This window comes from Heptranchias perlo, chromosome 8, assembly GCF_035084215.1.
Source record: "Heptranchias perlo isolate sHepPer1 chromosome 8, sHepPer1.hap1, whole genome shotgun sequence".
In the NCBI taxonomy this organism is placed as follows: Eukaryota; Metazoa; Chordata; class Chondrichthyes; order Hexanchiformes; family Hexanchidae; genus Heptranchias; species Heptranchias perlo.
The window spans coordinates 86781325-86794888 of record NC_090332.1 but is presented as its reverse complement, the minus strand read 5'-3'; the positions used below and the strand labels follow the sequence as shown (position 1 = coordinate 86794888).

At 40.4% G+C, this 13564-nt stretch overlaps 1 protein-coding gene across 2 annotated transcripts in view; it reads right to left on the bottom strand.

Annotated features, from left to right (window-relative positions):
• LOC137324777 (ADP-ribose glycohydrolase MACROD1-like) overlaps window positions 1–13564 on the bottom strand; it is an 812403-nt gene that overhangs the window by 236363 nt on the left and 562476 nt on the right. For both annotated transcript variants that reach the window (XM_067989466.1, XM_067989467.1), the window contains one exon: window positions 9002–9032. In XM_067989466.1, coding sequence (XP_067845567.1) covers window positions 9002–9032 — 31 coding nt within the window. The remainder of the gene's footprint in view (window positions 1–9001; window positions 9033–13564) is intronic.

Genomic DNA, 13564 nt, shown 5'->3' with positions numbered 1-13564 from the left:
TAAAATTGCTGGACTATAACTTGGTGTTGTAAAATTGTTTACAATGGTCTAGCTAGGTGATTGGCCACCATCTTGATAATCGAGCTCATTTGGTGAATTCACTTGCACACCGCAGCCCCAGAAACTGCTCCCTCGACCGGTCATTTGCAACAAATTTTACACCAGGGCGCAAGAAGAATTTTTAAAAAAAAAAAATCAACCTTTTAAGGAGCCGAATAGGAAGAAAAGCTGCTCTTAATTCTCCCGTTCCGTGCAGGACTCTGCTCAGAAAATGTTGATTTTTGCCAATTTATTTTGCGCATTTTGGAATCTGCATCGCAGACAGGCACCACTTCTTCTTCAAAGCCTAAAATGGACATTTGCTCAATTTTATTGAAATGCACTCTACATTTACCATTTGGGAATTAATTATTTTTCTTTACATATTTTAAAAGTTCTTTCTCTTAGTAGCAGCAGATAATCCATTCCTGGGAGAAAAATTTGAATTGATTTCTTTTTGAAAGAAGAAATACCGAACAGCAAACAGGAGAATTGAACTCAATCTTACTGACCATTGGATCGGCACTGTAGGCAGCAATTTTAAAGTTGTGTGCACTCCCTCCAAACGCTGCTCCCCCCACCCGATTGAAAATTTTGAACTTGTGCCTTAAAAATAATGCACTCTAGTTAATTTTGAACATTTTTACACTTCACTATTGACAGATCTTTAATCTAAAAATAATGATCTAGGAAATACTTTTGGTCACAGACTAAACATGTCAGGTGCGTTCTCAGTTATTGGACAGGCCACACTGTGTGAAAATAAGGTAGGTGTATTGGCTGGAGATGTGGCAGCGAGATTTTAATTTTTATTACGGCCACAAAACTTGAGCGCTACAAATAAATTAGAAACCCAGCTGAAGGAAAAAAACAATATTAAAGATTTCAACCGAAACCCCCTCATCGGCCTCTGGACTGAGAGTTCTGTTGAATTGTGTCTCAAGCCCCATCATCAGTCCCAATATAACAAGCACAATTATTAAAATCCTGTTGAGACAAATATCATTTTCAGTAATGTGTCTTTTGGTCAATTGACATGGTTACACCCCTGGTCTAGCATATAATCGAGGGAAATCATTTTGCCTGTGTTATAAAGGTAGTCCTTTTTTGATTCTTGTCATGTCACTGTAACTCTCAATAACATTATAGAGATTTGAACTTTTGGTGTGATTCAAATTTCCATTGTAAATAAGTCACAGCTGGCTTCCATTCTGTGTTACAAGACAGTAATTTAATCTCCGGGTTCACAGAACTTCATAACCTACATTCAAGCACTTTAAAACTTCACCTGAACCCTATCTGCTACAATCTAATAAAACTCAGGAAGCTAGCTATTATCCTCTGTGTGATACAGCTCCTTTAGTGCTCTCGTCTTAAATAACTTCAAAAATCAACAGCTACCTGGCTTAATAACAGAGGGAATTTACAATTTGAATGCATTACCAGCCTGTTTGAAATCACAATTGAATCTATCTGCGAGCTTCATGCAGTTGAAGAATAATCAGGAGGATTAAACAGCAATAATAGCAGAAACATAAGTTAAAATGGCAATGAATAGGGATTAGCTTGCCTGGAATCAGGATGCTGCTATTGTTTCCCATTGCAGAACTGAATTCTACCACACCGTATTACAAAATGCACCAGAAAGAAATGAATGGTTTCCAATGATACAAAGGCATTGAAAGTGGGAGGAATAGGAGAAACATGTTAACACATTGTTATTGTCAATGTGCTCCTTCTGAATGTCCATCGAAACAATTATGAAATTAGGGAGTTGAATAGAGATGTAGTGAGTTAAAGGGATTTATGGGGGGGGGATTTTAACGGGGAGCGGGTTTCAGCCGAGTGGGGGACAGGGCAAGGGTTAACCCGATTTCCTTCTCTCAGAACCCGAAATAAGATCTTTGTTTTGCATAATGCACATGAGTGTACGCCAACTTCTAAGTTACGCAATCTTCCAATGGTCTATGAATCACCAGCATGTCTGGAAGAGGCACCACACCTATTGATGCCACTGGCACACTAAGCCTCCTTCACATTTTCTGTAATAACGCCTTTGCATGGTCACAGGTGAGAACAACAATTAAACTGATTTTAAAGTTTATAGCAATTAGAGCTTCGAAGGGCATGACAGGTCTCAGCAATGCCTAATTATACAGTGCTTGGGAGAGCACTGCTGAGATTAATTTCAATTTTCCAAAATAACATTGCATTTGAAGCAGGAGAAATGTTTTGAAGAGATCACCCATTGTGCTGTATGAATTTAAAATGGCTGCATCAAAGCATCAAATTCACTCACAAACCATTGCATAAAGGCAAGGTAATGCAATTTGTGATATTTCAAGCATTGTAACAAAGAATCTGTTTACAAATAAAGCCTTTTTGAATCTTCCTTCAAAAGCCCCTCATTTTATTTATGGACATTTTCAATTCAGTTTGCAGCTACAACAACTTGCATTTACATAATGTTAAAAAAAATTCCTAAACACTGAGCCAGTAAAGAAGATAATAGGAGAGGTGACTGAAGGCTAGAATGAAGATAAGAAATAGTAGCAGGAGTAGGCCATACAGCCCCTCGAGCCTGCTCCGCCATTCAATCAGATCATGGCTGATCTTCAACCTCAATTCCACTATCCTGTCCGATCACCGTATCCCTTGATTCCCCTAGAGTCCAAAAATCTGTCTATCTCAGCCTTGAATATACTCAAAATCTCAGCATCCACAGCCCTCTGGGGTAGAGAATTGCAAAGATTCACAATCCTCTGAGTGAACAAATTTCTCCTCATCTCAGTCTTAAATGGCCGACCCCTTATCCTGGGACTATGCCCCCAAGTTCCAGACTCTCCAGCCAGGGGAAACAGCCTCTCAGCATCTACCCTGTCAAGCCCTCTCAGAATCTTATATGTTTCAATGAGATCATCTCTCATTCTTCTAAACTCCAGATAGTATAGGCCCATTCTACTCAACCTCTCCTCATAGGACAACCCTCTCATCCCAGGAATCAATCTAGTGAACGACCATTGCACCGCCTCTAAGGCAAGTATATCCTTCCTTAAATAAGGAGACCAAAACTGTACGCAGTACTCCAGGTGAGGTCTCACCAAAGCCCTGTACAATTGCAGCAAGACTTCCTTACTCTTGTACTCCAATCCCCTTGTAATAAAGGCCAACATACCATTTGCTTTCCTAATTTCCTGCTGTACCTGCATGCTAACTTTTTGTGTTTCCTGTACCAGGACACCCAGTCTCTCTGGACACCAACATTTAATAGTTTCTCACCATTTAAAAAATATTCTGTTTTTCTATTCATCACCAAAGTGAATAACCTCACATTTCTCCACATGATACCCCATCTGCCACCTTCTTGCCCATTCACTTAACCTGTCCATATCCCTTTGCAGACTCTTTGTGTCCTCCTCACAGATTACTTTCCAACCTAGCTTTGTATCATCAGCAAACTTGGATGCATTACACTCAGTCCCTTCATCCAAATCATTTATATAGATTGTAAATAGCTGAGGCCCAAGCACCGATCCTTGCGGTACCCCACTAGTTACAGCCTGCCAACCTGAAAATAACCCGTTTATCCCTACTCTCTGTTTTCTGTCCATTAACCAATCGTCTATCCATGTTAATGTGTTACCCCCAACCCCATGAGTCCTTATCTTGCGTGACAATCTTTTATGTGGCACCTTATCGAATGCCTTTTGAAAATCCAAATATATTACATCCACTGGTTCCCCTTTATCTACCCTGCTAGTTACATCCTCAAAAAATTTGAATAAATTTGTCAAACACGATCTCCCTTTCATAAAACCATGTTGACTCTGTCAAATCATATTATGATGTTCTAAGTAACATTACCATTTCCTTAATAATGGATTTTCCCGATGACTGATGTCAGGCTAACTGGCCTGTAGTTCCCTGTTTTGCCTCTCCCTCCTTTCTTGAATAGCGGGGTTACATTTGCTACCTTCCAATCTGCTGGGACCGTTCTAGAATCTAGTGAATTTTGGAAGATCATAACCAATGCATCCACGATCTCTGCAGCCACCTCGTTTAGAACCCTCGGATGTAGGCCTTCAGGTCCAGAGGATTTATCAGCTTTTAGTCCCATTAGTTTCTCAAGTGCTTTTTCTCTACTGATAATAATTATTTTAAGTTCCTCACTCTCATTAGCCCCTTAGTTCCCCACTATTTCTGGTATGCTTTTTGTGTCTTCTACTGTATAGACACATACAAAATATTTGTTTAACGCATCTGCCATTTCCTGATTCCCCCATTATAATTTCTCCTGTCTCAGCCTCTAGGGGACCAATGTTTACTTTGCTACTCTCTTCCTTTTTACATAATTGTAGAAGCTCTTATAATCCGTTTTTATGTTTCTTGCTAGTTTACTTTTATATTCTATTTTCTCCCTTTTTATCAATTTTTTGGTTGTCCTTTGCTGGTTTCGAAAACCCTCCCAATCTTCAGGCTTACTACTCTTCTTGGCAGCATTATAGGCCTCATTTAATCTAATACTATCCTTAATTTCTTTAGTTAGCCATGGGTGGATCACTTTTCCTGTGGAGTTTTTATTTCTCAATGGAATGTATATTTGTTGAGGATATTTAAATTTTTCTTTAAATGTTTGCCATTGCTTTTCAACCATCATACCTTTAATTTAATTTAATTTCCCAATCTACCGTAGCCAACTCACCCTGCCGTAATAGGCTTTAAGCTTAGGACTCTAGTTTCGGACTTAAGTACGTCACTCTCAAACTCAATGTGAAATCCTATCATATTATGATCACACTTCCCCAGAGGATCCTTTACTGTGAGATTACTAATTAACCCTATCTCATTACACAATTCAAGATCTAAAATAGCCTGTTCCCTGGTTGGTTCGATGACATATTGCTCTAGGAAACCGTCTCGAATGCATTCTATGAACTCATCCTCCAAACTACCTTTGCCAATGTGTTTTGTCCAGTCAATATGCAGAATAAAGTCCCCCGTGATTATTGCATTACCCTTGTTACAAGCTCCTATTATTTCATGATTAATACTCTGTCCAATGTTATTGCTACTATTAGGGGGTCTATAAACTACTCCCACCAGTGTTTTCTGTCCCTTGTTGTTTCTTATTTCCACCCATATTGATTCTACTTCCTGAGCTTCCGAGCCAAGATCCTTTCTCACCACTGTCTCCTGATATTTTATCACCTCCCGCTCTCGCTCTACTCTCGGGCCTTCTGCCAGCCAATCACCTACCTGTGACATTACTCCTTGATGTTTTTTCTTTTCGATCCCACCGAATTTATCCTGAAGATTTACCGCCCCTCCTGCTCCAAGTGAGTTTAAGCTGTCGATCCCCGACTTTTATTTACTTGCCTCTGCCGCTCTGCTCCCCGCCTCAGCTGCTCTCAGAGCTCTTCCTCTCTGTTCACTGTCCTTCCCTCTCTACACCTAGTTCCCCCCCTCACCAAATGTGGGTTTTTGAGGAGGTTTTTAAAGGTGGAGAAAATTCAACAACCTATTGAACTATTGGCCGGGATCCAGATCTGAGGTCTCAGTTGTTCCAAATATTCAACTCTTGAGTGTTTTGAAAATGTGATGGAGAAATGTGTAAACAGTAGACTTGGATACTTAATTTGAGAAGTGGTTCAAACAACTCATTATGAACATAATTCAGGACAAAGTAGTCGCTTGATCGGCAGCCCATCTTAAACATCTACTCCCTCCACCACCTAGAAGGTCAAAGGCAGCAGATGCATGGGAACACCACCACCTCCAAGTTCCCCTCCAAGTCACACACCATCCTGACTCATTGTCGCTGGGTCAAAATCCTGGAACTCCCTACCTAATAGCACAGTGGGAGAACCTTCACCACACGGACCACAGCGGTTCAAGAAGGTCGCCCACCACCACCTTCTCAAGGGCAATTGGAGATGGGCAATAAATGCCGGCCTTGCCAGCGGCGCCCATATTCCAAGAATGAATTTTTTTAAAAATAAGAATTTTAAGGAACAGGATAACACCATTATTCCCAACAAACCCAACTCTTAAAAATAGACCAATCACAACTTTCTCATCGTATCCCTTCTCTCTCTAGAAACATCATCTAATTGCTTCTTGTACCCACATATTGCGCACATTCCCAGTAATTTATTTCATTAGTCTTAGTACCCTTTGGGTGAAAATGTTCTGCCTGACCTATTTTCTTACTCTCAACTTTCTAATGTTCTACTTGTGCTCCCTGATAAATGAATCCTCCTCATGTTCAGTAGGCATTTGGTTTGTTGCTTGGAGTGGAATTTTAAAAAAGGTCTAGAATATGAAAGGTTGCCAATATAATGGTTGCCTTTTAGTCTCCTCAACGGACATTCAAAAACTTTAATCGGAATTAAACAATATGCATTTCTAGCCATCAGCTGTACAGAGTGAGCACACACCAAAATGCAATCAAAATATCAATTTCACATATTCCTTCAATTACAGGTTTTTTCATGCACTTTAGGAATTCCACTGAGCAATGAATAAAATAACACAACAGATGGAATCTCAATATTACTTATAACTGTATTAAAGTAGATGTGAAACTTATAACCAGATTCAACCCCAAGAGTATTTCAGCAGAACTCTTTGGGACAATTACGCATTTTATAAACATTGGAAATGAACAGGTGACAGATGCACATTTTACGCCTCTCGCTCAGCACTGAACAGGTATCGTTATCCTGCAGTTTAAAACTAAATTAAAATTCCTTACCCATGGCTTATTAAGTGTGCTCATTCTGTGATAGATCCAGCCCTACAACCCTCCGAGATCTCTGCGCTCCTCCAATTCTGGCCTCTTGCGTATCCCCAATTTTCATCGCTCCACCATTGGCGGCCGTACCTTCAGTTGCCCGGGCCGAAGCTCTGGAAATCCCCCCCTAAACCTCTCTCTCCTCCTTTAGGACGCTCCTTAAAACCTACCTCTTTGACCAAGCTTTTGGTCACCTGTCCTAATATCTCCTTATGTGGCTCAGTGTCAAATTTTGTTTGATAATCGCTTCTGTGAAGCGCCTTGAGACGATTTATTACGTTAAAGGCACTGTATAAATGCAGGTTGTAGTTGGTAGGGGACTGGACTTCCCTCTGCCATCCCATCGCAAAAGAATGGGCTATTAGGGATGGGCAATAAATGCTGGCCTTGCCAGCGATGCCCACATCCCATGAATGAATAAAAAAAATGCCAATTTATTTTTCTCATCTCATGCCTTCTTACTTTCCTACTCACTCAATCATGCAGCTGGGTACAGACACGATTAATACCACTCCATGGCAGACCCAACAAGTGATGCACTGAGTGATTCAGGAAGGTGCAACTCCCCAGTCAGCTTTCCTCACTACCACAGGTCACCCAGCTGAAAGTGGGGAAGTGAGATTCTGACATGCAATATTGAATATATTATTCTTTCCCGTCACAGGAGCAGTAGGGAGCCTGATCATTAAACAGCAATCTCAGCCAACCAAATGTACTTTCACTTGTTTTTAAACAGTATTTTCAAATAATTTAAGTCTGCGTTGTGAATTGAGAGGTCATACCACTGAGGAAAAAGTTAGGTGCCAAATATTTCTGGGGTTCATTTTTCCATGTGATTGTAATGTTCTCCATGCCTGCTCCATCACAAACTAAAAATAAATAACACAGACGGTCCGTTTGATTAGGTGTTAAATTTAAAAAACACATTCAACAAGTGCAGCTGTAGGGTGAGATTCCTCACCCAGTGAGGCCCTGATCTCATTTACCCCTGCTTGGGGGAAGGTGGCAATTGAGGGTTCAGTGTTACCTACAAAAGCGGGAAGGCAATTTACCGCAAGACTTTGGTGAACTGACTTGTGAATGGTTAACCAGGAAGACTTGGACTGTCTTTCTCTCTCCTGAGGGATGGTGCAGGACATGGGAATGCTTGAGAAATGGAAGTGAAGCAAAACCAAAAGATAATGACACATCATCGCTCAGAAGGATGCATCAACACCGCTTTCCAATTCCTAATCTGTGACACCTGAAGGGCACAGCAAATAGACTGCACAACTCAAACTCTGAAAAAATGTCATCAGGGCCAAAATGCATTTTGCAACCAAAGTAATGACTTAGTGCAAAACTTCTTGCATTAAATGTTGTACGCAAAATGGTTATAAATATGTTCATGAAAAAGTTTATCCTAATTCTTCTACAAAATACCATCAATACAGGTCCCGGAATTCTTCTTTTTGGGAAGTTAGAAGACATTTGGAAGCACCGTATTTGACTCCAAGATACCACCTTTGCTTCTTTATACTTAGTCAACATAAGTGAAGCACATTAAAAAGAAATACTACTTTACTTATGCCATACCTCACCACATACTGGAGGCTCTGCTCTTCCCCAAAACTTGGGAGTCCCATTTTATCCCACATTACCTATCTGCCTGCACATGTTCCGAGTATCAGAGGAAACCAGAGTACCCTAAGTGGAGTAAGCATATCACTGTTGCAAACACATAAATCTATAAGGGGTCATAGAGTACATATTTAGAGGTTGAAGGTAACACAACTATAATCCACGTTGGACTAATCACAAGGCAACGTTCAGCTGCTCTTCAATTTCCATGCAAAACTTACACTGCTACAGGCATAAATTTGGCTTGAAAATTGTAGAATTACAATCACAGCAGTGGAGACTTTCAAATGGTTAACAAACTAAAACCTAAACGAGCTTAATCTTAATTTATTTCAGAGGTTTAATAAGTGCGAAAAGTTATGCTACGGAACCTATAGATGGGAAAGTGATTAGCTAGCACGGAAATAACTGAAATAGGTGCTAACTGATCTGCCGGAATGCTTGTTTTGCAATTAAGAGAAAGGAAAACAATTTTTAAAAACATGAAAAAAAATAAGTGGGATTAGTTGTGTCAAGTTTCATAACAAATATCAAAAAAGTTGTACTTACCATAGATACCAGTGGATATACAAGGGAATGCCTGCAATTAGAAAAATAAATGACAAATTAAAGAAAATTGAAAAGAAAAAAATAATCAGACGTTATCACAGATCTAACCTGATTAAGTGATTCGTCAACATTTTCAGAATAGCACAGCTGAAACTTGATTACCTGTCATTAACAAAGGAACCTCTGCTGAATAATAGGAATTAGTAGATAATCAAGGGATAATTAATCAGTTGTTCAAGGGAAGGGGAGCCGCTTATATATGGCTCTCCTTACAGTGTTTTTTTCTTCCAGATTTTTTAAAAACTTATTCTTCAGCGAATCCTGGTGCTCGTGTACTTTTCCTCCAACGAACCGCTACACCATCCTGTGATCCCTTTGATACACCAACTGAGCGTTACATCAGAACAGCAGCAGCCACCCATCTGAGTCTTAATGCAGCAGAATCTTCCCATCCTCCTGCCTGAGACAACTGGTTCGGCTTTGAGAATATGCAGTAGCACATGTGAAATGATGGTTTTTAATTGAAGGGTGGATAAAGATCAATGCCTTTAGTTAAGGTCTGCAAAAAGATTGGTGCTCCATTTTCTCGCGAAATTAAAAGATGTGTCCTAAAGCTCTGGAGAAAGTTGCCAGCTGTACAGCAACCAGTCGATGTTACATTAAACGGGGGCTGCATTCACTGGCACTTAAAACAGCCAAGCAGCACTTTAAATAAAATATTTGTTTCACTTGTGCTGACTAAACATTTAAACCTTTATAAATCACTGGTTAGGCCCCAGCTGGAGTAATGTGTCCAATTCTGGACACCATATTTTATGAAGGATGTCAAGGCCTTAGAAAGGGTGCAGGGGAGGTTTACTAGAATGAAACCAGGGATGCGGGCCTTCAATAATGTGGAGAGACTGGAGATGCTGGGGTTGCTCTCCTTAGAGCAGAGAAGGTTAAGGGGAGATTTAATAGAGGTACTCAAAATCATGAAGGATTTTGATAAGAGTAAATATGGAGAAACTGTTTCCAGTGGCAGAAGGGTCGGTAACTAGAGAACAGGTTTAAGATAATTGACAAAAGAAACAGATTTTTTTTAACGCAGTGAGTTGTTACGATCTGGAATGCACTGTCTGAAAGGGCGGTGGAGGCAGATTCAATAATACCTTTCAAAAGGGAATTGGATAAATACTTGAAAGGGAAAAATTTGCAGGGCAATGGGGAAAGGGCTGGAAATTGGACGAATTGGATAGCTCTCTCAAAGAGCCGGCACACACACGATGGGCTGAAAGGCCTTCCTCTGTGCTGTGTCACTCTATGATTCTATGAATCTGCGAGCAAATGTGATGGTCCAAATGCGTCCAGATTAATATCAGCACGGAGGAAACGATTGTCTCTGAATTGTCTAAAGATTCAGAGCCAAACAGTTAAAGTCAGTAACGTGTTAACTACCAAGCCACGTAGCCTACGATGTCGGACAACTCAGAACCGCTGCTTCAAAACTATCAAAACTAATCAGTTGGACCGTTCATCCTGCCCTTGACATGAGGGCAGTCTGTTGGTCTCCCAACTCTGGTACAAATTCCCACAGGCAAGGAAAATGCCAAGAATTGAAGCCTGGATCAGGAAGATGCAACCAAATATTGCTTTTTGGATAAATCCAAGAATTAAAATTCAACAGCAGTCAATGAGAAATCATTTTGTTTTGTTGATGTGAAACTGCTGACTGGAGTAACCTTTTATGAAGAAGTCAGTCTGATTAAATCAAATCTTCTGTGTGTTCTCGTGATATTGAAAAATAAATCAGCAGTGTTTTCACATTTTTTTAAAAATCAAGACAATTCTAATTTGTTTGAATTAGCCCAAGACATTTAAGAAGCAGTAGTGTAGAGCTGCCTAGATCGGCAAACATACCACACAGTGGAAACTTGTATACAACAAAAAATACAAACATATTACTGTGATAAGAACACTGCAGACTTCACTGCCATCAGAAAAGCTGAAAAGTTTACAATCCTGGACCGTTTTATTTTAAAGCAGTGTCACCAATGGCACTCACAAGTATAAGTATAAAGCTAGTGACCTCCAGAAACATAGGACTCAGAAGGAGGCCATTCAGCCCCTCGAGCCTGTTCCACTATTCAATCAGATCATGGCTGATCTGTATCTCATCTCCCCGCCTTGGTTCTGTAACCCTTAATACCCTTGCCTAACAAAAATCTATCAAACTCAGTTTTGAAATTTTCTATTGACCCCCAGCCTCAACAGCTTTTTGGAGGGGGAGAGAGTTCCAGATTTCCACTCCCCTTTGTGTGAAGAAGTGCATCCTGACATCACCCCTGAACGGCCTGGCTCTAATTGTAAGGTTATGCCCCCTTGTTCTGGACTCCCTCCACCAAAGGAAATAGTTTCTCTCCATCTACCCTATCAAATCCTTTAATCATCTTAAACGCCTCACTTACATCAACCCTTAATCTTCTATATTCATGGGAATACAAGTCTAGTCTATGCAACCCGTCCTGTTAGCTGCTGTAGCATCACAATTTACATTTTAATGGAAAGATTTTTTTTCAGGAGCCACAGTACCAATAAAAGTTTTATGAGATATATACGTTTTTTTGGGGACTGTACACGTTCCATATAGAATTGCTTTTAGTTTAACTTCTTGCAATCTGAAACAAAACCAAATAACAATTGAGGTAAACAAAAAGCAAAAAAGTGCAGATACCAGAAATCTGAAACAAAAAAAATGGTGGAGACACTCAGGTGAGTCAGCCTTTGTGGAGGAACAGACGCAGTGTCATTTTAGGTGTGGGCCCTTCTCCTGTTTTGCGGAAGGGTCTGCACTCAATACTTGAACTTGTCCTCCAATTCTGGCCTCTTGCGCATCCCTGATTTTCATCGCTCCAACATTGGTGGCCATGCCTTCAGCCGCCTAGGCCCTAAGCTCTGGAATTCCCTCCCTAAACCTCTCCGCCTCTCTCTCCTCCTTTAAGACGCTCCTTAAAACCTACCTCTATGACCAAGCTTTTGGTCACCTGTCCTAATATCACTTTACGTGGCTCGGTGTCAAATTTTGTTTGATAATCGCTCCTATGAAGCACCTTGGGACGTTTTACTACTTTAAAGCGCTTTGTAAATGCAAGTAGTTGTTGTTGTTCTGCTGTGTGTTTCCAGCAATGAGCTAGATGTGTCACAAACCCACTGCAGTTAACAAATTCACAGCAAATAGACTTCTTACTCCACTGCTTATCCTTCTTCACAAAACTGCTGTTTGCTCATAAAAGTCTTTATTTATCAGCACTCCTCACTTAAAAGGCACCGCTAAATGCAGAGATATGGATTTGCTCTGTAATTCAACTACGCCGCCAGGTTCTTGATCTCATCTGTGTCACTGTGGAAAAATGCTGTGCAGAGAGAGAACCCCCCGATTCGAGTTTCTCTTGAGAAAATTTGTTATTTAATTAACAGGGTTTCATCATAAAAACTAGTGCTTATCACTGACTGTTTTTAATTAATATTTTCATCAGAGTAAAACCGTGTACGGTTCTGCATGCTCTCATGTTGTTACATTGCAAGCTGCACCGACACTCAATACGGCCTTCATGTGCAGCAAATTTCAGTTTGTCACGATCTGTCAAAGCCGTCCAAGAAACAAAATTCTCAATCTGTTACAAATGATTATGCACATCAAACACTGTTTCATCTTGCAACGTACTGCAAATAACTATCAGTCACAATCGGTAACATCATAACAAATTTGTTCCCCTCCCATTTCAGACCACTTGCTGTCACGCATCCTCCTCCAGTTACAAAGGGTAGCGAAGTTCGTACTGCAGACTTCTTTACACGGTAATCTAATCGAATGGCGGAACAGGCTCGAGGGGACGAATGGCCTTCTCCTGTTGCTATTTTCCGATGTAATACAACTCAACAGCCACCAGATCAGAAGCTCAAGTTAAGCACCAGAAAATGTTATGTTTTGCATGCCCATTGGTCAAAATGGAGTACCTCAGCTTTGCGAGACACCCCATTTACCAATTCAACTAAGCACCGACAGGCAGATACACGTGATGTGAGCTCAAAACATTGTGGGCGAGAGTCAATTCATTGTGGAGTTCAATGTGGTATAGGCTTTCAACTGAGTGACCTTATACGTACAGACCAATAATTATTTTGACAAGTCTTTTTTCAGAAGAATACATATGATTTGCTGAGTAGCCAAATAGGTCATAAGAACTATTTGCGCCAAAGGGTCTATATGTTCATGGGATTATAACCATGTTCAGCACATGACCTTCCCCATGTTATCGCTATCACTGCCACTGCCAAAAACAAACAGGTTCACTCACCATTTCAAATTTAAATAACCAAGAGTTCATGCACATCAAGCCTAACTGACATCCCGGTCTGAAATTTCTAGAGTCTGGGACATTCTATAATTGCTTTGTCCTTTGTAATATTCAGATGTTTTGTCAGGGAAACGGCTTTCTTACAAGGTAACTGAGTCACACTGTAGGTCAGTTCTATACCAGCTGTACTAAAATCAGTTCCAGTTGCACACACACATTCAGTTAT